Source organism: Xenopus laevis, chromosome 5L, assembly GCF_017654675.1.
Source record: "Xenopus laevis strain J_2021 chromosome 5L, Xenopus_laevis_v10.1, whole genome shotgun sequence".
NCBI lineage: Eukaryota > Metazoa > Chordata > Amphibia > Anura > Pipidae > Xenopus > Xenopus laevis.
Window position 1 is genome coordinate 145,666,600 of NC_054379.1, and position 24,893 is coordinate 145,691,492.

A 24,893-nucleotide genomic window follows, 5' to 3' on the forward strand; every position below is an offset into this window, starting at 1 on the left:
TCTATCCTATGCCTGGTTTTTAAATGTGTGTATTTTTAAGGACACGGTCCTGGACTTCAATATAGTTTTATTGGAGTCAGTCTTGGCATTGTATGTTTGGGTGCGGGTGTGCTTTTACTTATTTGGATTAAAAGTTATGTTTTAAGTTATTTTTCACAAACTCTATCTAACAATTGCATCTGAACTGGTTAGCTTGGAGTGTACAGGGTCTTAAAGTCCTCCACTTTCCCTGTCCCTCCAGTGTTTGTTTATAACATGTTGCTCCCCAACACCTTGGATGTTGCTCTCAGGGTCCTCAAAGCAGGAGCTTATTTTTGAATTTCAGGCTTGGAGGCAAGTTTTGTTTGTATAAAAACCAGGTGTACTGCCAAACAGAGCCTCATTGTAGGTTTACAATCCACATAGGGGCTACTAAATAACCAATCACCGCCCTTATTTGGCAGCCCAAGAACATTTTTCATGCTAGTGTTGCTCCCCAGCTGCTTTTACTTCTGAATGTTGCTCATTCAAAAAGTTGGGGATCCCTGTGTTAAGGCATTGTATAAAAAGTAAAGGGTGTCCTAGTTTTTTTTAAGATCTTGGAGGCCCATTTATTAAAGGTCAAATTTTTGAAGCTTTTTAAAACCGCAGTTAAACACTATTTCTGTAAAATCACAAATGCCATGAAAGATATTAAAAATAGGGATGCACCAAATCCAGGATTCAGTTCTGGAATCAGCCAGGATTCTGCCTTTTTCAGCAGGATTCGGCCGAATCCTTGTGTCTCGTCGAACCGAATCCTAATTTGCATATGTAAATTGGGGGCGGGGAGGGAAATTGCATGACTTTTCATCACAAAACAAGGAAGTGAAAGAATGTTAACACTTTTTCCTTTCCTGCCCCTAATTTACATATGCACATTAGGATTCAGTATTCGGCAGAATCTTTCACAAAGGATTCGGGGGTTCGGCCGAATCCCAAATAGTGGATTCGGTGCATCCCTAATTCAAAAGATCAGAATAGAAAAAGAATAGAAAAAAGTTCTGTGCGATCCAAAAAATATCAATATCTATAAAACCTCTAAAAATTCCAGTTTTTCAGCCAATTACAAGCAAATATATATCTGAATGGTTAAAAATAAGGTACAATAGGGCCAGAGCAGCTCCCATTGACTTCTATGGGACCTTGACTGCTTTTACTTGCTTTTACATGGTTTTTAAACTTGATAAATACAATTTGTGAAAATCAGCCCGCTTAATGTAAGCATCTAATGGCCTGTCCTTCAAGCCTCAGATAGACTTATATGGACTCCAACATTCTGCACATGTAAATGATAATGTGGTTTTAATTCTCTCTAACATGTTGCTGTTGACTTCTCATGAACTCGTTGCTCATCTGTCCACTTCTCCTCTGTCCTTGTATTTCTCCAGTCGCGTGTTATTTAAGTCTTAGTCATTATTTGTTTCCTCATGTATTATACTATAAATTGCTTTTAGCGGCACTGAGCCTTTTCTTCGCCTAAGTGCCTTTGTTGCTGCTTTTATTTCTAGTTTATGATTTTTGCATAGATGCATTTTTGCTTAGGCAAGGAATAAAATAAATTCGCCAAGTTCCAGATTTGCAAAAAAACAATGTTTTATATGTTTTTTAAGCAGAAAGAGGCGTTCATAAACCTGGCGAAATTGCTGCGTTTGCTTAGATCTGCCTGGCGCCAGAAGTGCACCATTGAACCATTAAATTAGATGCAAAGGCCTATAAACATTCTTTTCTTGGTGCAAAGCGTTTGGGAAGTTTATACACAAACATTTCAAAATGGAAGGGTAAGTCTCAAAACATGTGCCTGCTTTACCCCAAGCGGTCAATTGCCCGTACACCGCTAAACCTACGGCTTTTCCTTTCACGTCCCATCCCGACGTTATTAGTACATCTATAACATTCATTAGGAAGGACCAAGCCCAGGCAGCAGAAAAAAAAACTCCCATCACCTAGAAAGTCCGCCCTTGATATATCTGCTCCTAAGTGTCACTTGATAAAAGGTTTGGCACCCAAAACATGTTGTGTAAATAAACAAACCTTGCAGTATTTGCTGCCAGGGCTTGGTCCTTCCTGATAAATGTTATAGATGTTCCTGCTCTACGTCCCTGGGTAGGATAGCAATGTGTCTACTCCATGAATTACAGGAACGTTATGTTGATTAATTAGGAATGAGTCCTTTCTACTGCATTCTGTGGGGGCATGTGAAAGCTTTTGTGTTCACTGAACCCACCAATATTGCTGTGCAAAGATTCACTGTACAGGTATGGGACCTGTTATACAGAAAGTTCGGGACCTGGGGTTTTCTGGATAACGGATCTTTACGTAATTTGGCTCTCCATACTAGAAAATCATGTAAACATTAAATAGACCCAATAGGCTTTCAACAAGGATTAATTATATCTTAGTTGTTTTATTATTACAGAGAAAAAGGAAATCATTTTTAAAAATTCTGATTTGGATAAAATGGAGTCTATGGGAGACGGTCTTTCCTTAATTCGGAGCCTTCTGGATAACAGGTTTCCATTTAACAGATCCCATAGCTGTACCTAATACCAGTATAGAATTGAAGCACGATACAAGTTATTGTTATCATCTGCTCCTACTAATAATAACGGTCTCACAACAATGTTACACCCTGTACTATCCACTCAGATTCGGGGAGATTATTCGCCCAGTGACAAATTTCCTCTTCTTCGGGGCGACCAGACCCCCCCGAACTGCCTCCCGATGGATAGAATGTAAATCACTGGCGCGATGGTACTTGGAGTGCTTCGTGTTCCGAAGTCGCTTGAAGTTTCCTCGTGAGGCAATTTTTGGCGACTGTGGGAAGCCAGAGTAGGGGAGATTAATCGCCCCGAAGAAGATGAGATTTGTCGCCGGCAACTAATCTCCCCGAATCTGAGCGTGCGTTTCTGCCCTAAGAAAGCACTGGGATGCTGGGTAGTTTATAGCAGGGCCCTATCATCTGCCTTGTTACCAAGGAACAAGAAGCAATTCTCCATGAAGGGTTAGACTTGGCGCATTAGTAGACCCAAACTTTCCAATGAGTTCAGCTCAACACATGGGCCGAACCTGACCTGGGTATGGGATTAAGTGATTTAAACCACTAACTGGTGCCCAACAAATTGCCACACCCATGTGACATTACCATTCCCTGGCCTTTAACACTGGTACAACTAGTCAACCTTGATAGGGGCACAACCATAGTTCTTGGACTAATGCAAAAGGGGAATTTCCATTTAAGAGGACCCCAAGGACTTCTGTTTTAACATTATGAATTTATAAACTTTTAAATAATTCTTGATTAGAACCAATTATCTACTGTATGTGAAAGAATTAGGCCTATTACAATTAAAGTGATTCATTAGCTCTCTGATACAAGGACAATTATCCAGATGCATTATTTATGCAATTAGATGATACATGGTTCTACATTACATTTGCTCAGAAGACCTCTTAAACACTGGGTGCTGTAAGCGCTTATTTCTAGTGCCTAGATCTACGTAAATATCAAAAATTCGACAAACCACGCTCACTGTTTAGGTGAGATTGCAACTCACGCATCATTTGTTATTGATTTATATGAGTGCAGGCTGCCGCAGTCATGTGCCCATGGGATCCAATCAAAAGGTTTTTTTCATTAAAGTGCCAAATACCAGCAAAAATTTACCTATTGTTGATGGGTTGCTGGAACTATTTTAACTTTTTTTTTTTTTACTTAAAATTTTTATTTGAGTTAAAACATACAAAAATTCAAACATTGCATATTTTCTCGAATGGCAAAAATACCGTTGTTGTACAGCATTATGGTGGCTAAGGTTTACATACACCAGTTTCTTTTACCAGATATGACCAGAAAGAAAAGAGAAAAATGGAAGATATAGCAAAAAAAAAAAAATACTGTACAGTATGGATACCAACATTCTTCACATATATAAAGGACAATACCTAACTCTGAAATTGATTTTGCACCTACATTATTACACTTTGAGCCCCTTAGCTTGGTGTTATACCCTGCGGGAGATATAGTAATCCCACTTTGACCTAGCTGTCATTTCCTCCATTATTTCCATCTCCCGGACTCGCGTAATCACCTCAGCAATGGTGGGGCTCTCTACCGATTTAATGGAGAGCCTGGCTGCAGAATAGACATAATTCAATAGTTTCTGCTCAGGGGTGGAGATGTCCAAGTGGAGGAGGCCTAAAAGGGCATTAGATGCTTGGATCGGTATTTCCATAAAAAGGAGCTTAGCTACAAGTCTCTGGACATTTTTCCAGATTTCAGATAACCTTGGGCGTGACCACATTATGTAGGAGAGAGAGACCCCCTGCCCGCACGCTCGCCAGGACTGTGCCGAGGTGCCTGGGAAGATTCTATGAGTTTTTGCGGAGTATAATACCAGGAGAACATTACCTTTATAGACGCTCTCTTTTTGTCACACACAGGTGACACCTCGGCGAGCATTCTCCCATATGTCTTTCCATTTCTCTAGAGACAGCCTAGTGGAGAGCTCTCTCTCCCATTGCAACATATATTTATGTCTGGGAAGGGGGTCCCCGGTATCTGTGTTCAAATTATTATATATACGTGATATTAGAGCTTTCTGAGGAAGGGCCCCCCAGAAACATTTTTTCAAAGGGAGTGAGCGAAGTAGGGAATAGTCTGCGCCCACTGACACTCTGGATATAGTGTACTATTTGGGTATACTCAAAGTACCAGTTCCGAGGAATTTGAAGCTTTTCCTGCAACTCTATAAAGGTGTATAATCTGTTCTAAAGAGACCTTTAGAGCTCCAATGTTCCTGGAAAGAGTGTGCTAAGCCTGGAGGGAATTGAGAACTTGCTAGTATAGACTGCATGAGATGGTGAGAGCCAATCAGATGCTTCCTATCTTTCCCAAATTTTAAGAGTAAATTTGATCACCTGTGGGTTGTCCGGTGGGAGTTTGACCTATTTTTACTCTTGATAGGTAAATGTTTCCACTATTACTTCAGGGATAGGACAGAGCATGATCCTTTAAAGGGGTGGTTCACCTTAAAGGTAACTTTGTTCTAGAATGGCCAATTCTAAGCAACTTTACAATGGGGTTTCATTATTTATTTTTTATAGTTATTTGCCTTTTTCTTCTGACTCTTTGCAGCTTTCAAATGGTCGTCGCTGTCCCCTTCCAAAAAAAACCAAAAACCAAATGCTCTGTAATGTATTGTTATTGTTAATTTGTTTTATTCCCCTTTCTATTCAGGCCTCTCCTATTCATATTCCAGTCTCTTATTCAAATTAATGCATGGTTGCTAGGGTAATTTGGATCCTAGCAACCAAATTGCTGATATTGCAAACTGCAGAGCTGCTGAATAAAAATCCAAATATAATTAAAAATGAAAACCAAATGCAAATTGTCTCAGAATATTACTCTCTATATCATACTAAAAGTTATATCAAAGGTGAACAACCCCTTTAATGTATAGCAATTTAATGACTCTAGTTTGATGTCATACAGAAAATTGGTATATTTTAAAGGAAATTATTATGCTTACCATTAGATTTTTACACTTTTTTGTCACAAAAAATTGCTGTATTTTGAAGATATTTTCTGACCTTCAGCACCCAGACACCCTCGCCACAAGGAGCGCTACTAACCACCACATATATATTGTAAATATTCCGGTAGTGAAACCAATAGCTACGGCAGAGTTTTATAGCACAGAAAAGGATACTGACACCGCCTTAAAGGAGAAATAAGCCTTAACTAAAAAATTAGGCTAGAATTATTGTACATTATGTTTTGGGCTTCTGTACCAGCCCAAGGCAACCACAGCCCTTTCGTAGTAAAGATCTGTGTCTCCAAAGATGCCCCAGTAGCTCCCCATATTCTTTTCTGCTGATTCACTGCACATGTTCTGTGCTGCTGTCACTTACTGAGCTTAGGGACCCACTCACAATATACAGTACACATAGAATAGGAATGTCACAATATAAGGTTCATTAGTAATTAATACAGATAATTACTACATGGCAGCACAGAAACCAGTGCAATTAGCATCAAAATTTAATAATCAGCCCTGTAGCATCAGCTTATATTACAGGGGAAGCTCATTTTCTGCTGGATAATTAGTGACAATCCCTAAGCTTAGCTTCTCAACAGCTGCTCAGAGCCCACTGAGCATGTGAGTGTCACAGACACTTTCCAAGATGGTGACCCCCTGTGACAAGTTTGAAGTCCTGGATCATTGCTGCTAATGACAAGCTGAAACTTTAGGCTGGTGCAATAAGTTCAGTATATAAAATATTTTTTAGGGTTTAGTTCTCCTCTAAAGAGTTCAAATGCAGCCTGGTTGGTTTTTATTTGCAACCCAAACAATTCTTCAGCCCACTGGCTTCACTTAGGGAATAACAGTTCCGCTTTCACCCCTCACTGGTGTTCACATAAACTCACGTTTCCAGGCCTCACTGCTTTCACTGGCTTTTCTCTGGGGCTCATTCGAGACACTCTTGTCTCCTGGGAGGGGTTTCTCTTTTCCTCTCCAGTCCTTTTGGAGCTTTCTCCAACACGGGGAATCGCTCTCTTTTCCCAGCTGCACACCTGCACCTTCCCTCCACTCAAGGAGGTTCTCATGTGGTCCCTCACCCTCCTCCACTCGAGGAGGTCTCTAGATGAAGCTCTGAGATTTAGTCCCACACCTCCTTTTAACTACAGCTCACCTATAGCTAATTACTTAGCTACCTCTACTTAGGCAGCTGCAAAACCCTTCATGGAGCAAGAAAGGGTCCATTCACTCCAGGGACCCATTATCCCGTTTTTCTTAAGCCGGTACTAATTACAGAGGTTTACTTGCTGCAGCAACACACTTTTCCTTGGGGTTTTTATTTCACCAGCCTAATGCTGATGAAATACACACAAAATTGTGCCCTTTTGACACACATATCTTACAATATATATTGTGTGTGTATATATTAGGGATGCACCGAATCCAGCATTCGGTTCACGATTCGTCTGGAATTCAGCAGGATTCGACCGAATCCTAAATTACATATGCAAATTAGGGGCAGGAGGGAAATCGTGTGACTTTTTGTCACAAAACAAGGAAGTAATAAAGTTTTCCCTTTCCCACCCCTAATGTGCATATGCAAATTAGGATTCAGTTCGGTATTCAGCCCAATCTTTTGCAAAGGATCCAGAATAGTGGATTTGGCGCATCCCTAGTATATACATATATTGTATATATGTAGTTTATTGAAACTAAGAGTCTTATATTTCAAAGGTTTGATCTTAGTGTTTTTGAAACCTTGACTATTCTCACGCTATCTAAAACTACGAATGTGATGACATTTAGTAAAAAAACCATATAAAAAATGTACGAATGGAAAATAATGTGCTGTATAATATCTATGAAACCTCTAAAAATGAGTTTTTTGTACAATTCCTAGCAGAAAAAAAAATGAAAACCTTTAAAAGTCCAAATTGATTTAAAACGGGCCAATAGGATCAGCCCAGCTCCCACTGACTTCAATAGGATCTTGACAACTTTTACCTGGCAAAGTTTAGTATTTGAAGCCCAAAAACTTTGAAAACTCAGATGAGTTCAAGTAGATGTCAATAGTTGTTGTCATGGGCTAAATTCAAGGCATTTTTTTAACTTGTGGTTTTTGAGTTTTTCGAGTTTTTGCGAGCTTTTAAATCCACAAATATGATATATTCCGTTTTTTTCCACTCTTGTATTGAAACTTCTTTTTATATTCTGATTCTGTGAGTTTATTCGAAGTTTATTCGAAGTAGGAAAAAACCTCTAAAACCCTTTAGACCCTTCTTTTGTCAGACCAATGGGAGACCTTGCTTCATTTAACTTATTTGTCTAATGTACTGAAATATATCTGCTTGGAAACACTGTACAGGTATGCTCGGGACCTGGGGTTTTCCCAACAATGGATCTTTCCGTAATTTTTATATTCATACCTCAAGTCTACTAGAAAATCATGTAAACATTAAATAAACTCAATGGGCCGGTTTTGCTTCCAATAAGGATTAATTATATCTTAGTTTGGATCAAGTACAAGCTACTGTTTTGTTATTACAGAGAAAAAAGGAATAATTTTTCAAAATTTGGATAAAAATGGAATCTAATGGAGACAGCCTTTCTGTAATTCGGAGATTTCTGGATAATAGCTTTCCAGATAACAGATCCCATACTTTTATCACAATATCCATGTGTTTCCTTTATTTTTATCAGTGTAACTGAATCTAACCAGTTAACATTCATTTCAGATACATAGATTTTAGCTCTATAGCACAGAGACCGCCTTTCTTAACTGTATATTTATATATAATTTATTGCAACGTTTGTCCTACCCATCTGTACTATTACTGTATTGCAAAAATGTACAGTGCAGTGAATGCAATATGGCTATATATATCAAGATATAGATACATAGCTAGAGAGACTAAGGCTGGTGTGTATTTAATTGTGAAAAATCCTTGGCATTATGTTATATCCGTAAAAAACATGGCAGACTTACCAACTGTAATTGCATGAGATTTATATTTACTTGTATTATATTTAGCTAAGATGGCAGTATCTCCTGTGTAGTGATGAGCAGGTCTGAGAATCTACAACCCATACCCATTTTAACCGGCCCCTTCTCAACCCAGTCCAAGGTTGAGAAGGGACATGAAGGTCCATGACGGGTCTGGAACACTATTCTAACAATGCAAGTTAAGCTATCAGAAGAAAGTTCTGTGCTCCCTGACGAGCAATGAATCCCAACCTGTTCCTGAAGTGGTGGCACATTTTTCAGCCTGAATTACCCTGACCTACGGGTAAGCTTGCGGATTCCCTGGGTTGGAGCCACCCTGCAGATCCATACTGTAGTGGACCCTAGCCACTCTTTATAAGAACCACATTTACTAAAATTAAATAACATTAGAGGTACACTCAATGCTCAAACGTGGCCATGGCTACATTGCCATGTGGATAACCCAATGTTCAAAAATGCATATACTTTCCTACTTCAACTTCTTCCAGATAAATTCTCTTTCCATTTTCCATCTATATTATCCCCAAATACATCATTGCAGAACCAACATAAATAACAACTTACTTTCTTTCTTTCTTTCTTTCTTTCTTTCTTTCTTTCTTTCTTTCTTTCTTTCTTTCTTTCTTTCTTTCTTTTCTATAGGCCAGTAATAAAAGACGTTTCAGTGTTGCCCTGTTTATTGCCTTTGATTTTCCATTTATTAAAGAAGTTTTGGGCTTTTTTTTTATTTTGGATGAAAAAAAATGTGTGAAAGAGATAAATTGCTTCTCATCTTCATGAATCATAGAATTCAATCACTCAAGCTTTTGAGTAGAACTTCAATATCGCAAACCCAATCTGTCTCACTCAGGCCTTTTTTTCCCCGATTCTGTTTATTGCAGTGTCTCCCTCTCTGTTTTATAATGTGATATATACTATATATATATATATATATATATATATATATATATATATATATATATATATATATATATATACTCCACCAGATGAAAGCACTCACGGGTAAGTCATATGAGTACAAATATCAAAAGTTTTATTCCAGCAACCGCATATCTACGCGTTTCGATCCCACTGGATCGTCATCAGGATGGTGCTTGGTAGTGAAACACACCCTTTTAACCCCACTTCCACCAATCAGTGAAGAACCACAGAATCATCACTCCCCAGTTAATTATCAATCACTGTTAACATACACCTGTGTAACATGGTGGTCATAGAGTGCAAATATTAAATGACCCACAGCTAAAAAGATATAAATACTAATAAAACACTTTAAAAAAACTGGGTACGACGGTAAGGCATCATCCAGAGTTGGAACATGGAAAAAGAATTTATTGTGCACCGCACAAAATTTGCTTGAATTCATTAATTTAATTATAAAAAAATTTTTTAAAAAATTTTTAATTATAAAAATTTTCAGTATAAACTTTCAACCTCATCTCATCCATGACAGCCTAGTTACACCCCATTGGTTCCAACTCTGAGTTAGTCCCCATCATCCCCAGATATACTCCAATTATCACAGTGATGTGACATTATCCCAAACTAGTGAACAAAAATCTTACTATTACAGTACAGTAAAGTACCCACGTGCCATAAATATTGCTGTGACAAAGTGCATCCAAAATAATATATTAAAACAAGGATTAAAATACATTAGATTTCTATCTTTAAACTTTCAGCTGATGAATACAGGAAAGAACCTGTGATGTTGAGCGTTTAAATATAACCAAAGGATTTGTATAGCATTATAATTTGCAAACGATCATCAAATTTCATTAGTCCACACTTGAGGGGGGATAATATTATCAATTCTCATTATATAGATTCTAAATCATGGGGGTTGAAAAGGGGGTTAAAAGGGTGTGTTTCACTACCAAGCACCATCCTGATGACGATCCAGTGGGATCGAAACGCGTAGATATGCGGTTGCTGGAATAAAACTTTTGATATTTGTACTCATATGACTTACCCGTGAGTGCTTTCATCTGGTGGAGTATGAGGATTTTGGTGAGCACCCGGTAATTATTGCATAGAGTGGTGCGTGCAGATAAATGGAGAGATATATATATATATATATATATATATATATATATGTATGTATGTATGTATGTGTGTTTGTGTGTGAAGGTAAGGGGGATGTGCATGCATCCAGCGAGATAAATGTTACCCGGATATAAACATGAAATCACATTTAAATCTAATAAATTCAATCACAAATACATTGTTTAAATAATAATAATTTTGGTTATATCAATTATACCGGTAAATAATATATCAAACTATTCTTTATAAGATAAGATAAAACATATTTTTAATGGTATCATATTTTATTTTGGTAGGCAGTCTAGGCAGACTGAAGTATGGATTTTGGGTTGAATGAACCAAAAAGCTCCTTGTCTATTGAGGTTCATTCCAGTCCATAGTAGGTCGGAATCCTATTAACTATCAATAATGGTGAGACGCACCTTCACAAAACATCTGCACACACACCCTGGGAGAAAATGCAATTCACTGGGGATGACTAACATACGGCACCCCCAATGAATCTGCTTTTCCTTGCTCTTTAATAATACTTTTGTTGGGCCACCCATGTTCCTGGCATAATTTGGGGGCAACAGTAGGGTGAAATATTTGTAATGTGACTTACTGACCTGGGTTTCCCGAATAATTATTTCCGTAGTTTGGCTCTTTATACCTTAAGTCTACTGAAAAAAGGGGCAGATTTATCGAGGGTTGTAATGAAATTTTGAAATTAGAATTATTGCGGTTTTTTTTACTGAAATTCTACAAGGGCATAGTTAAAATTCTATTTGAGTTTTCAAAAAAATTTTAATTAGATTTTTGAAATTTATCATGTACTGTCCCTTTAAGAATTCGACTATTCGCCACCTTAAACCTGCCGAATTGCTGTTTTATCCCATGGGGGACATCCTTGGATCAATTTGGAGTTGTTTCCAGCCTTACTGACATTCAAGTTTTTTTGGAGTGAAAACTTGAATCAAATTTGATTCAAATTCAATTCCAGTTTGCGGGTCGATCCCATTCATCAAGTTTGAAAAATGCATGTTTTTTTTAAATAAATTTTAATTTTAATTTTGAGTTATACCAACTTCCATGAACTCTAAATACAACCCTTGATAAATCTGCCCCTGAATGCTGTTGGAAAACATCGTAGAATAACTGCCGTGCCAACTTCATGTTTAATAACCCCAAGAGAGATCATTAATGCCTCCAGAACACACATTCTGTATACAACGCAGGACCCCAGAACTCAGCACAACAGAACCAGGTATGGGTTTGTTCAAAGTTCTCCCTCTGTCTTGGCCAATCAGTGTAAAGTCATTCGTTGCATATACAGTGTGCACTTCCTTTGTGAGTCTCCAGAGATACAGTACTAAGCGACTCAAATGCTAAACAGGCCTGGCAAAGGGAACAGCTTACAGACCGTGCCCCTGATATAGAGGCTTTCCCCAGTATTTAAGGATCTCATTTCAAGCTGAAATTATGTGATAGATAAACATAACTGCATGGCTGGAACAACACCAGCACAGTCTGCATCATACGTGACATAGAGAAATTTTCCTGGAAAAAATACCGGCCTGTATCCTGTATATTTATGTTCCTTATTAAAGGGTTAGTTCTCCTTTAGTAAGGCCAATTCTAAGCAACTCTTCACTTGTTCCATTGTTTTTTTGTTTATAGTTCTGAAATTATTTGCTTTCTTCTTCTGACTCTTTCCAGCTTTCAAAAGGGGGTCTGAAAACAAATGCTTTGTAAGGCTACACATTTAGGGGCAGATTTATCAAGGGTCAAATTGCAAATTTGAATTTTCACTTTTTTTTTTATTATAATTAAAACTGTCAAATTCGACTAGGGAGTTATCCAAATTCGATTTAAGTTTTTTTTAAAATATTTAAATTAGATTGTCGAGATTTATCATACTCTGGCCCTTTAAGAATTTGAATTTGACTATTCGCTACCTAAAACCTGCCGAATTACTGGTTTCATCAATGGGAGAGGCGCAGGGATCAATTTGGAGATGTCTGCAGCCTTCCTGACATTTGATTTTTTTCGGAGAAAAAACTTAAATTGGGTTTGATCGGAATCAAATCAAATTTTTGGGTCATTTAAAAAAATTAAATTTTATTAATACATTTTGACCAGTCAAATTTTAACAAACTCACGTGAATTCAAATTCGACCCTTGATAAATGTGCCTCATTGTTATTGATATTTTTTTAATTACTCATCTTTATATTTATGCCCTCCCCTAATAATATTCCATATACCCATTCAAATCAATGCATGGTTGTTAGGATAATGTGGACCCTAGCAACCAGATTGCTGACATTGCTGGAAAGCTGCTGAATATAAAGCTAAATAACTCAAAAACTACAAATAATAAAAAATGAAAACCAATGGCAAATTGTCTGACTATCACTCTCTACATCATACTAAATGTTAATTTAAAGGTGAACCAACCTTTTAATAGCATTGGCAATAAAAATTGTTACTCGTCAGCTGACTACTAGGGTTGGACCTATTGAAAATTTTCATATTGAACAGGCAGACATGGGCAGGAAAAGGGTGAAGTGATGACATAATGCAGCTGGCGATGACATAATGCAGCTGGCGATGACATAATGCAGCTGGTGATGTCATAATAGGTGGGCCTGGGCCACTTATTTTTGTTTTTCTAGGTATCATCTTAATAAAATTAAAATTTATGCAATTATACAATACACCAACTACATAAAGTTTCCAATTCTCTACAGTACATAGAATTGAACTCTATATATTTAACTTATAGATATGATCCCAAAATGTAGTTTGAGTTTTTGGTTAGACACAGACGAGTGTGGTATATGGTTTCCCATTATAAATGCAATCTCTGGCAAATCTTCAGAGTGCTGCCTCATTATATTAAAATTATATATGTATTACAGGTATAGGATCCCTTATCCGGAAACCCGATATCCAGAAAGCTCCGAATTACAGAATGGCTGTCTCCCATAGACTAAATTTTATCCAAATAATCCAAATTTTTAAAAATGCTTTCCTTTATCTGTGTGATAATAATACAGTAGCTTGTACTTGATCCCAACTAAGATATAATTAATCCTTATTGGAAGCAAAACCAGCCTATTGGGGTTATTTAATGTTTAAATGAATTTCGAGTAGAGTTAAGGCATGAAGACCCAAGTTACGGAAAGATCCGTTATCCAGAAAACCCCAGGTCCCGAGCATTCTGGATAACAGGTCCTATACCTGTATTATATATAATATTGGTGCTTTAGGCGCGAGTAGCATAAATGATGCCTAGAGCTTTATCAGTGGGCCATTAGCCATCCTGTGTCATCATAGGAGCCCATATGAGCAGCGAAATGGGGTGTGTACTACTAGGGTAATAACTCCAGCCCTGCAGTGATTTCTATTGCTGGTTTTTGAAGTAGGAAGAACATCAATATGTTCAGCATTCACATAAGCTGAAAGTCATTGGGTTTTACGTTTGTTTTGATTTTGCTAGCCTGCTTAAAAATGGATGGAAAAATGTGAATTGCCATTGTGTTTTTATCACTGCAACAATTGTGATTGAATCTTAAAAATATTACACAATTGTGGAAAAAAGTAAATTATCATTATTTTGATTTAAAAACACAATTTTATTGAGAGGAGGGTCATAGAAATGCCTGATGTGTACCATATTATTCCCTATTTCATTAGTGTTATTCCATTCCATATTCCTCCACTCTCATTATGATGTCATCATGTAAAACAGGTGTTGACCTGTATTGACCTCTAGGTCTTTACATGATGACATCACAAAGATAACCACCCCTCCCCCACTCTGGTTGCCATAGCGACCATCTGTTTACCATTGTGACATCATAGAAACGGATTACATCACAATGAGAGAGAAAGAGTTTAACCCACTTGTGAATCAGATTATCAGTTATCAGTAAGGTGGTGGTGTTGAAGGAGACAACTCTAGACACATCATCCTCTTTCGTGACTTTTTTGTTTTTGACTTTTTTTCCTTAATTTCTTTTTTTTCTTTATTTCATACAACCAAACATGACTAGATCAATATTATTTCTTGTTAAAATTATCATTTCATTACTTCTTGGATTTTTTCATTCGAAAATAAATGTTCCGATTCCCTACGTGGCAACATGGATGGCACTGCAGTACATTTTCGGCCGTAATACGGAACAAGAAGAGAACAGAAGACCAGAGCATAGATCATCCTGGTTACGCCTTGCAGTGACGTTTTATATTGGATACGTCTCAGGAGAGATGGAAGTTCCCATAGGCATTTTTTTGATTGGCCTCTTTGTATATTGGTGGCTCCATCCTGAAGACCAAACAAGGTCAGAAAAGGAAGAAGATATTCAAGTGACAGCGGTAACTCCCACCATATTCCAACTCTCCCCTTTGTGATCCCGCAGTATAAAATTAAATGTGCCTTTCTTTTAAATATAATTTACCCTTTACTTGACAATATAATTAAGTTATTTTTGAGTTCCCTACCAACGTAACCCACCCTGCAGCCTTGTGCCGTTATATAGTCATTCAGATCTGTGTGTGCCTGTGTATTATAACGTACCAATCACTAATATCAGTGTTTGCATCTGCAGCTTGTCGATCAGAATGAAGAGGAGGACAAGTCAGAAGGGGTAAGGAACATACAGTTTATTGTGGCAAACTAGCCCTTGGGTTTCAAACTCCAGCTACCCATTGGAGTCATCCATTAAATAAGTGGATGGTATAATGTAGACATTGCTAACGAGGGAAATTTATTGTACCCTGGAATGTTTATGCATTGGGTTAATATAAGTTAATAGCTCCCTCTCTCTACCTGGGCACTAATATGTATCTGCTGTGTCCCAATGGAAAGTAAATTGACGGGAGCCTTTTACAACTACAGGTGAAAATCAATGAAAAAACTTTATTACCAAGTAATCATTAAAAACATGAACAGGTATCACTCTAGAGACCTTTAACTAAACCATGCTGTGTCTAGTCACCTGACGCGTTTCATGCCTCACTTTGGCACTTCATCAGAGGTGGAGTTTGGTCAAGGTTTACTTCCTTATATAGTATACTCAATTAAAAACATTTGTCAATTAAAAAATTAGCATATTACACTTGTGGTTCATCACAGGTTGACATATATCAATTTTAAATGTTTTAAATATAAAATGTTTTATGTATATAAAATCCCTATATTTAAAACATTTAAAATTGATATATGTGAACCTGTGGTGAACCACAAGTGTAATATGTTAATTTTTTAATTGACAAATGTTTTTAATTGAGTATACTATATAAGGAATAAACCTTGACCAAACTCCACCTCTGATAAATGCCAAAGTGAAGCATGAAACGCGTCAGGTGACTAGACACAGCATGGTTTAGTTAAAGGTCTCTAGAGTGATACCTGTTCATGTTTTTAATGATTAGTTGGTAATAAAGTTTTTTCATTGATTTTCACCCGTAGTTGTAAAAGGCTCCCGTCAATTTACTTTCCATTGGGACACAGCAGATTCTGGCTGGAACGGAGTCGACGGGCAACCACACCGAGGGTAATTATAAGACCATCTACATGTAAGTGCCTTCAATGTACTCACTAATATGTATCTCCTGATCTCTGCAGATATCACAACACATTTTGCCTGAAATTGCCAGGATACTTAATACGACTGATGAAGATGCCAGAATAGAAGATCTGAATAAGGTAACCAACCTTCTAAATGTCTGGCTTTGTTTGCTTTGGTTTGAAGGCCCCTCATTACCAGCATGATCCCCTTCCTTTGGGTGCCATTGTGGAAAGTGGGTGCTGAGCTGATTTTCAGCCTTTTATCTTTACGGTGTATTAATCATGCTTTGTTTATTTCCCCTCCTAGATTGTGATTGAACTGTGGCCGTACTTTGGACAGTACATTAAGAATCTTCTAGTTGACTGGTATGAGCCCATGATCTGTAGAAAATGCAAGTCATTCCGCTTCACGCGTGTCGATATGGGCGAAAAGGTAACAAATCACCCCCTTTCTATTATCATTTTAAAAATCACAGTATTGCATAGGAATCTCTTATCCACCAAACTAACCCTCTGGTGTTCTCTATAGGTTCCAGTAATAACAGATGCCAGACTACATATAACAGAGAAGAAACAGGTTGTTCTGGACCTGGATTTAAGGTAAATATTCTGGATGAACCCTGTAATTTGCTGATTTCCTTGCAGCACTGAACCAACCCCATAGGAATTTATCTCAAATAACCAATATATCTTGTTCATTTCCCTGCAGTTATGATGGAAATGCCTCTGTTAAGATCTCCCTGGGAAGAAGATACTTCAGAGTCGGAGCAAAGCAAATGGCGGTAAGTGATGCCTGGGAGAGAAGCCACATTGCCCAATAACCGGCAGTTAGAGGGAATGTCCACAACATGTGTTTGTGTTACACTTCTGTCTCATAAATGTATTTTACATTGTCTTTCAGATTGTTGGCACACTCAGAGTGGTACTGACACCACTAATGGATGAGATCCCGCTCTTTGGATCATTGACTTGGTTCTTGCCCCGACGACCGGTAAGTCATCAGCAGATGGAGTTTGGGACTACGGCCAGTTTGCCAGCAGGCTATTTGGCCAAGATTTGTTTGTTGGGCTGAGGGTAAGCAATATTTTCTGTCCTGCTTATTCACTCATTATATTTCTATTTTTAGGATGTATTTCAAGTCAACTGGTCAGGCATAAGGCATCTATTAAAGATCCCTAAAGCAGAGTAAGTGTCTCTTTCTATTATTCTCCCCCCCCTAATCTCTTCTTCTCTCTTCACCCCTCCCTGCTGCCCCCCATATAGTCCTATGGAATAGTTAGTTATGGCACTGATATAATTTCTTCATTCTGCTCACTTGCAGGGATTTCTTGGCAAACACAGCGCTGTCCTATGGAGTAGACAACTTTGTTGCACCAAACTGCGTTCCAACGAAGCTGTTGAAGACCTTTAGACTGGACAGTTTGTTCTTCCGAGTGACCAGGGTAAGTCCCGGAAATATGAATCCCCTTGTAGGCAAATCCCCTCTCCCACGTGTAACAACTGCCTGCTGCATTGAGAGAAGAGTAGGGATTGGTGCTTTAATCTATTGGGTATGGGTATTTATTTTGGTTGTTGGGGTATTGAGTCTGCAGGTAAGCAGCCAATTGCATAGTGCCCTTTATGATATAATATTTTGTCCCTTTGCAGAATATAATTCGCGTACATATATTGGAGGCAGAAAATCTGATTTCGGAAGACTCTGGGAAATTCTGTCCCTACGTGGTGATAAGTGGTGCACAACAGAAAGGCAAAACACAAGTTGCCAAGAGAAGCCATAACCCATCTTGGAACCAGGCATTTGAGGTATGACCTTACAATTTATGTTTCCATCACAGTGTATGGCAGCTTCCATATTGCTTGCTTCTGCACAGGCATTTCCCATAGACTACAATAGCAAAAGTGCCTCCTCTGGTCAGAAAGGATACTGCTGCTGTTAGGATCTACTGAAAATGCCACTGCCGAGCCAAACAATATTGGGAGCAGGTGGGGGTAAAGTACAAATTGGTACAGAGCTAATGGTGTCGGCTTCAAAAATCTAACTTAATTCTGTTTTCCTTTAGATGAGGTTTAATGATCTCCCAATGCAGGAGATTGAAATTGCTTTATTCCACCACGGCAAAGGGAGAGATAGATGTTTGAACAGGTGAGTCTATATTTTTTCTATTTATACCCCTATTTGCATATTTGGATTTTTTCTGAAGGATGGAAGAAACTATCATTGGGTTCAGTAGAGTCACTAGAAGATAACTGAGGAAATTTTTTTCATTTTAAGACATTTATTTTTATTAAACTGCTAATAAGTCAGTACCCCCTGGGTCCCCTATACTTCATTGCCCCCTTGCAGTGTCAGGGTCTGCTTCCTCACTAGCTATGCCCCTTATTAGGTTCCTTTCATTCTTTTATGTGTTGGGGTAGTGTGTGGACAGTTGTATGTGCTACTATATTCCCATTTGGTAACTGGTCTCTTTTTCCCATGTGTAGGTGGAAGTTCCACGTGGAAGAAGTCGTCTCCCAGAAAGTCATAGATAAGGTAGGAGTTTAAATGATAATGGCAGGGGCATTTCTCCCACGTCTAGGGGGACACGGGGACCGTGGGGTAAAGGACCCTCCCATCAGGAGGCAGGACACTGGTGACATCAGAACTTTGTACCTCCTACGTCCTTACCATGCTACCCAGAAGGGACATTTTTCAGTTCCTCAGTCAGGTTAGACCACTCTGGAGGCTAACTCAAGAATCGTCGGGTGCTAACACTGACACCTGGGGTGAAGCCATGCCTGACCTAGTTTTTGCAAGCCGATTGCGGACTTCAGGCGATTACCTCAGGAAACTAGGGCTGTGGAAAAGGTACGAAAATGCTCCTAACTCACCCCCACGTAAGTAGGAAGCCCCTGTACAACCCTTTGTGGGCAGGACAATCCCCCCCACACACACACACACTTAAAATTTTCACCTTGGTGTGCAACATCACGCATCAATAGCACTCTCTGCCCTAGAAGAACTGAAAATCTGATCTAAAATTTGGAATTTTGGCTCTTTAAGTGACCATGAGCAGCTTTTTGCTGCCCCTTGTTACTGACATGTTGCTGCTTGAGGCCTTGTCTCATGGCAGCAGCACCCCTGGATAATGGCACAGTTCCACTTTCTGGTTGTACATTGAGTTTTTTCTCTTCCCCCTACAGTGGCTATCGTTTCAGTACACTGGATCTGGGAGACTCCACATTATTCTTAAATGTCTTGAACTCGGCAAAGACCCTACAGAACTGCAAAAGGTATAAACCATCATCTGCTCTGACTTTTTGGGAATTCTGCATTCTGGGCTTGTCTGCATCTGACTTGTTTGTTTTTTTTCAGGTGATGGTTATCAACCGGATATCTCGGCCAATGCAGTTAAATAGATTTTCCTCAGCCGTGATCTTCATCCTTGTCGAAGAGGCCAAGGACCTCAAGGTAAGAATCTCACAGCTTCCAGTGTCCTTTAAGTCTCTATTGCAAACACATCTACAGACTTACACTCATTATACACTAACAGCCTATTGTATCATTCATAAGTCTCATTCCCCCGAATATTCACTTATGATTCTGTTCTCTTCCAACAGGTGAAGGATAATGCTGAGATGCCCACATCCCATGTAGTGACGAAGGTTGGAAAGCATTCACACAGCGGCAAGGTACTGCTTGGAGATCACATTGTGTTTTACATATACATATATTTATTTAGGGATACAGAAAGAAATATTGGTGGGGTCTACATATATATATAGTGTAGTGTAGTCTATAGTATAGATAAGAGAGCTGGGGGTTTATATTAATATTGTAAATGACAGGAATGGATATTGGGGGTGGTTTTTAGACCATATACAAGAAGTGCAACATCTCTTATCTTTCCATTTTCCTTCAAACTCTCAGGAATGCTCAAAAACGGAGTCACCAAAATGGAGGGCAAAGTCGTCCTTCCTATTGGAGAAGCCCCATGAAGAGACAGTGAAGATAAAGGTGAGTATAACAGGCCAGTCCCATCTGTAGATTAGTAAGGGTCTCTCTGTGGGATTTGCCTCTCTTACCCAATATTTTTGCAGGTAAAAGGAACGGGCCATGGAATCCTGGGATCTTTCATACTCCGCATCTCTGACCTCCTATTGGCCAAAAACCTAACCATAGAAGGCTGGCATCAGTTGGAAGCACCTTTCCCACAGGGCACTATTTGGATAAGATTTGAGTTGAGGGTAAGTAAAAGACGTTCCCTTATCATATCAGCTGCACAGTAATATTGTTATGTGGGTTCTCCCTAAAAAGTTATTTTTTTAACTCATCATTTCCTTTTTTTTCTTAATAGATTTTGGTTCCGCCCAGAGGACCCGAGTTTTCAATGGCTTCCAGCTCCTAATGGCCAAAACAGCACTGTAGACTTAAAAAAGAAGATCCTATGCTGCACGTGAAGAGAAGAGTCTCGGGGCAGGGGATTTACTATTACCCTATCATTAAATAAATAAATAAATGGTTGCTAACAATGTCATTGGCCTATGTCTCATTATTAAAGGTGGGAGGAAGGAAGGAAAAGGATGTTAAACAGGTCCCTTTTTTCTTGGTCTCCCAACCTACAGAATTTGCATGTTACCATTTTAGATTGTAGAATGGAATTACAGTCGGTAACCTTTGCTTGAATAAATATCTGTGTGCTGTGCTATCCAACTTCCCTGCTGTCTAACTTCCCTGTTACTGAGGGCCGGAACATTTCTGGCCTATGTGGTGGAGAGCCGATAATGGAAGCCAGTGTTTGCCGCTCCCTGTTATTAAACCACATCCATGTTACCACCAGAACAATATCACATTTCTTCATAACAATGTTCTTAATCTTTATTGATAGTGATCTAAAGGAGATGATAAATGATATAAGGCCTATTGCCTGCCCTTCTTATAGATTTTCTTTAGTCTTTGTTTCTTTCTTTCCCAAAAGATCAAAGACACCCTTAATATCAGGATTAAAACTCGTTTTAAAATCATGTACTGAGTAACATCTATATGTTTATTGCACTTAGCTATTCAGTAGAGACATAAAAACTACAGTTCATATCTAACAAATAACTTAGCTATAGAATAGGCATGGGTCAAATTTGGCCTTTCAGATTTTGTTGAACTAAAGCAAGCAGAACAGGAGTTAGGGGGATTAACTAGATTTGTGGTTGAAGGAATATGTTGGACGTCCCTTGTGTAGAGGCCATGAAGCCTGCCTGTCTCTCTATTTGTCTATCTAATATATATATTGCAGAATGCAAAGGAACTGGTTCACAAGGCTTAAAGGTATTATGTTATGGGAAAGCATGTTTTTTTTCAAAATGCATCAGTTAATAGTGTGTTCTAGTGAAAATCTTCACTCAAATGTGTATTTCAAAAGAACAAACATATTTTTGTGTATTTAATTTTGAAATATGATATGAGGCTAGACATTTTGTAGAAGAGAAAGGATACCCTTTTTATTGATTTGATTGACTGCCTACTTGTAATTTTATTCTCTCGATTATAGCAAAGATCTGACCTCAGTCAGTATAACTAAATTATGATGATAGAATGAAGAGAAAAGTACCCCGCCTAAATCAAGTTAAACAACTTCAACTTGCCACTGAAGTTATTATCTTTCTGTTCAATTATATTGACCTTGCCATCATGAAAATAAGTTATTGACTCCGCCACAACACCAATGACAACACCTTAATGGTTAATGATCAGTTAAGCTCATGGCTTAATTACATTACTAAAGTGCGGTGCAATGTTTTATATACATAAATAAAATTCCAATGAAGAGCAAAAGAAATTACTCAAGTGAGGCTAGGCATGTCATAAGTTTCCTAGGTGCTCTTAGTCATGTGACTTGTGATCTGATAAACGTCAGTCCCTCAATGCTGATGCAGCACAAATTAGAGTGATCACACCCTATCCCCCCCCCACAGACTATCAACATAACAATAAAAAGGTCAAATAACAGCAACATGGTAGATATGAGAATATCACTCAATAGTAAAAATCTTGACTCCTTCACATTGAGTAGGAAAAACAATAGCTTATCTGAAAGCAGTTCTATCATGAAGTGCTGGCTCTTTCTTAAAGCACGGCATCAGGCAAAATTACCTGAGTTGACTGCCTACACACCAATATCACAAAAAAAAATACACTTATTGGTTTTAGGAATAACATTTGATCTGGTAGAGTGAATTATTTGCAGTATAAACAGTGTAATTTAGAAATTAAAGATACCATACAAATCACAACACAGTAGTAAAAAGTGATAACATTTATTTATAGAATTGAGCCTCAGTATCCTCAGTCCTTCAGAAACCTTATGGGACCATTGTCAGGAGTGCAGATCATCTCTATACATCTATATCTATCTATATATAAATTGTAAATGCCTGAAGAATGCATTGGCTTCTGTCATTTTAGCACTTTTTTCATCCAAATTATTACAGCGAGAGAGAGTTTGCCTGCTACCATATGCCAGGCGGCATGCTAGGAATAAATATATATTGAATAAGATCTGTAAGTTATTCATATGGTGGATCATTACACAAGTTAATCACATATGGTAATAGATTCCCATGCGTTGCTGAAATTTGTCTACACACATTCTCAAACACAAATTAGAAAATGCTAGGATAATTAAATATGTTAAACACATACAAATAAGGCTTCAAACACTCTGCTCTCTTCATCTGGGTTATTCTAGGTGCCTGCATTTTCTTTTGGGAATTTTGTTTCCCTGTGAATGGAAGGTGTCATGGATTTGATTTATCCAAAACAATTTACATCGGGTCCAGCCCTCAAGGACTACGCAGTTTGTTCAAGACCATTGTTTCTGTATATCAGTAATGACAATAAAAAATACCCTAAATGCCCGAGCCAGTTCACCTTTTTATGCTATTACTTTATTTTACCTTTTTAAAGATTTTTTTCTGGAACACATTTTTATTATTCAGATTTTCAACATTACTACAATAAACCCTGCTTCAATATTTCATAATACGCAGATGTCAAATAGGAAGCTTAAAGGAGAAAAATTTTAACATTAAGTAAGCTATATCAGAAAGGTCCACCTAAATATACCAGTAAACCGTTAAAGTAATGCTGCTCTGAGTCCTATATCAAAAGAAACACTGCATTTATTTCCATCTATTGTGTACACATGGGCTTCTGTATCAGACTTCCTGCCTTCAGTTTTAACCTCCTTGCCCTGGGCATGAGCATGCTCAGTTTGCTCCTCTTCCCCCCCCTCCCTCCCTTCTCTGCTGTAATCTGAGCCCAGTGCTATAAATTAGAAGGGAGGGACTCAGACAGGAAGTGATGTCACACCAATCTTAATGCTGCAGCTGCTATCCTATGCTAAACAAACAAAGCGTTTCTAGAGCTATTTACTCAGGTATAGTAAAGCATTCTACAGAACAAATATAGCCTTCTAGCTTGCACTATTGCAGCTAATAATCATCTTGAAAATTATGAATAATACGTGATAAAATTGTATGAAAATTTGAATTGTATTATGTTCCAAATTGTACAATCTTTTCGAGTTGTAACCGGAACCCCAACTTTGTCTTCAGGGACACCTGCCATTGACTTCTACGTGACCTTGACAGGTTTTAGATGAAGTATTTTTGGATTTTTAGTAGCTTTGTCTGAAATTTAAAAAATGATTGTATCTTCAGCGCATCCCCAGTGTTTTTGAACCAATGTGGGTGTGATTGGGCAGCATGCCACCCCCTAAAATCCTGCGCCCTAGGCCCGGGCCTTGGTGGCCTTTCCACAAATCCGGGCCTGACTGCTCCAAAGCCACATTCTGCAAAGAGTGCTGACCATGTTCAACGGTCGGCAGCGGTTCTGGGTATGTGCTGTGATTATTTCCAAGTTATTGGAGAAACAGTGTCACCTTAATTACCTTTCCCAAGCATCTCTAGACTTAGACTCAGACATGTGCAGGAGAGCAAAGCCAAAAAAATGGTGAGGGACACCTGGAAAAGGTAAGTAAGATGGCGACCAGAGCTGAGTTCATTTTTTCCCCAGGCAGCATCAAAGAATGGTCACTTCACCTCTATGACAACAATGCAAATTGGAAGCAGCCTTACCATTTAACTGAAAGTTACTCTTTTTGTACAGTGTTACTACTATTCACAAAATTGAATTAAATTTGATGAAAAATCAAGAAATATCAAGAAACATTACTAAAAAATGACTGAAAAAATTGATGTTTTGCTCTAAATTTAAACTGTAGATTTGAGCTCTCATCAGCCTGCTCCTCTCTGCCATTCATTCACAATATGTTGGGGCCTGTACTGTTTCTGTGTCTCCTAGTTGTACTGCGCTACTGAATCTGCTGTCCCTAAATATAGTGAAACCTTGATTTTAACTACTCTGATTTTAAGTTTCCCCTCGTTTTACATTTTTTATTTGTGGTCCCACCAACTTATAATGCATTTCAATGGGTGCATTTTCCTGATTTTAAGTAATGTTTTCCCGGATCAAAATTTTGTCCTGATGTTCCCAACATCTGCTTTTTTTTCCCTCTATGAATGTTATTATTTGTGAAATAAAGAGGTTTAAAGTACTAACCAGATGTATATTTTGCCATAGTTCTGCTTGTAAATGGTCAATTCCAATTAGTCTGCCCATTATACAGTCCTGCACCAATCACTTATTGCTTTAGGTTGTGTATGTGACAGAGAGTCTTGCACATGCCCCCCATAGTGTAACATTAATGCTGCAA

The 24,893-nt window shown here is 38.2% G+C and overlaps 3 protein-coding genes across 4 annotated transcripts; all 3 read left to right on the forward strand.

The window, feature by feature from the left end:
• Positions 1–14,447: 14,447 nt before the first annotated feature.
• Positions 14,448–17,351, forward strand: LOC108716377 (extended synaptotagmin-3-like). The gene is made up of 7 exons (XM_041563534.1): positions 14,448–14,951; positions 15,185–15,223; positions 16,204–16,284; positions 16,454–16,579; positions 16,676–16,746; positions 16,856–16,928; positions 17,048–17,351. The coding sequence occupies exons 1-7, from the start codon at positions 14,622–14,624 to the stop codon at positions 17,216–17,218; spliced, it is 891 nt and encodes a 296-aa protein (XP_041419468.1). The 5' UTR covers positions 14,448–14,621; the 3' UTR covers positions 17,219–17,351.
• LOC108716376 (extended synaptotagmin-2-A-like) lies at positions 17,274–18,776 on the forward strand. The gene is made up of 5 exons (XM_041563801.1): positions 17,274–17,284; positions 17,468–17,588; positions 17,794–17,949; positions 18,207–18,289; positions 18,628–18,776. Exons 1-5 carry the CDS (start codon positions 17,274–17,276, stop codon positions 18,686–18,688), a joined length of 432 nt encoding a protein of 143 aa, XP_041419735.1. The 3' UTR covers positions 18,689–18,776.
• Positions 18,777–19,041: 265 nt separating this feature from the next.
• On the forward strand, positions 19,042–20,554 carry LOC121393837 (extended synaptotagmin-1-like). 2 transcript variants are annotated; one of them, XM_041563535.1, is made up of 6 exons: positions 19,042–19,416; positions 19,499–19,594; positions 19,744–19,815; positions 20,054–20,140; positions 20,224–20,370; positions 20,481–20,554. In XM_041563535.1, the coding sequence occupies exons 2-6, from the start codon at positions 19,502–19,504 to the stop codon at positions 20,529–20,531; spliced, it is 450 nt and encodes a 149-aa protein (XP_041419469.1). In that variant the 5' UTR covers positions 19,042–19,416; positions 19,499–19,501; the 3' UTR covers positions 20,532–20,554. The 2 variants fall into 2 exon arrangements, with proteins under 2 accessions (XP_041419469.1, XP_041419470.1); XM_041563536.1 differs by lacking the exon at positions 19,042–19,416 and having other exon boundaries at positions 19,458–19,594.
• Positions 20,555–24,893: the final 4,339 nt, after the last annotated feature.

Coding starts and splice junctions, on each gene's coding strand:
- LOC121393837 (XM_041563535.1), top strand. CDS start 19,502: ATGGTTATCAACCGGATATCTCGGCCAATGCAGTTAAATAGATTTTCC. Junction 19,595..19,743: donor AAGAGGCCAAGGACCTCAAG/GTAAGAATCTCA, acceptor CTCTTCCAACAG/GTGAAGGATAATGCTGAGAT. Junction 20,141..20,223: donor AAGAGACAGTGAAGATAAAG/GTGAGTATAACA, acceptor ATATTTTTGCAG/GTAAAAGGAACGGGCCATGG.
- LOC108716377 (XM_041563534.1), top strand. CDS start 14,622: ATGACTAGATCAATATTATTTCTTGTTAAAATTATCATTTCATTACTT. Junction 14,952..15,184: donor AAGATATTCAAGTGACAGCG/GTAACTCCCACC, acceptor TTGCATCTGCAG/CTTGTCGATCAGAATGAAGA. Junction 16,747..16,855: donor GTTCTGGACCTGGATTTAAG/GTAAATATTCTG, acceptor ATTTCCCTGCAG/TTATGATGGAAATGCCTCTG.
- LOC108716376 (XM_041563801.1), top strand. Junction 17,950..18,206: donor CTTGGAACCAGGCATTTGAG/GTATGACCTTAC, acceptor GTTTTCCTTTAG/ATGAGGTTTAATGATCTCCC. Junction 18,290..18,627: donor AGAGATAGATGTTTGAACAG/GTGAGTCTATAT, acceptor TCCCATGTGTAG/GTGGAAGTTCCACGTGGAAG.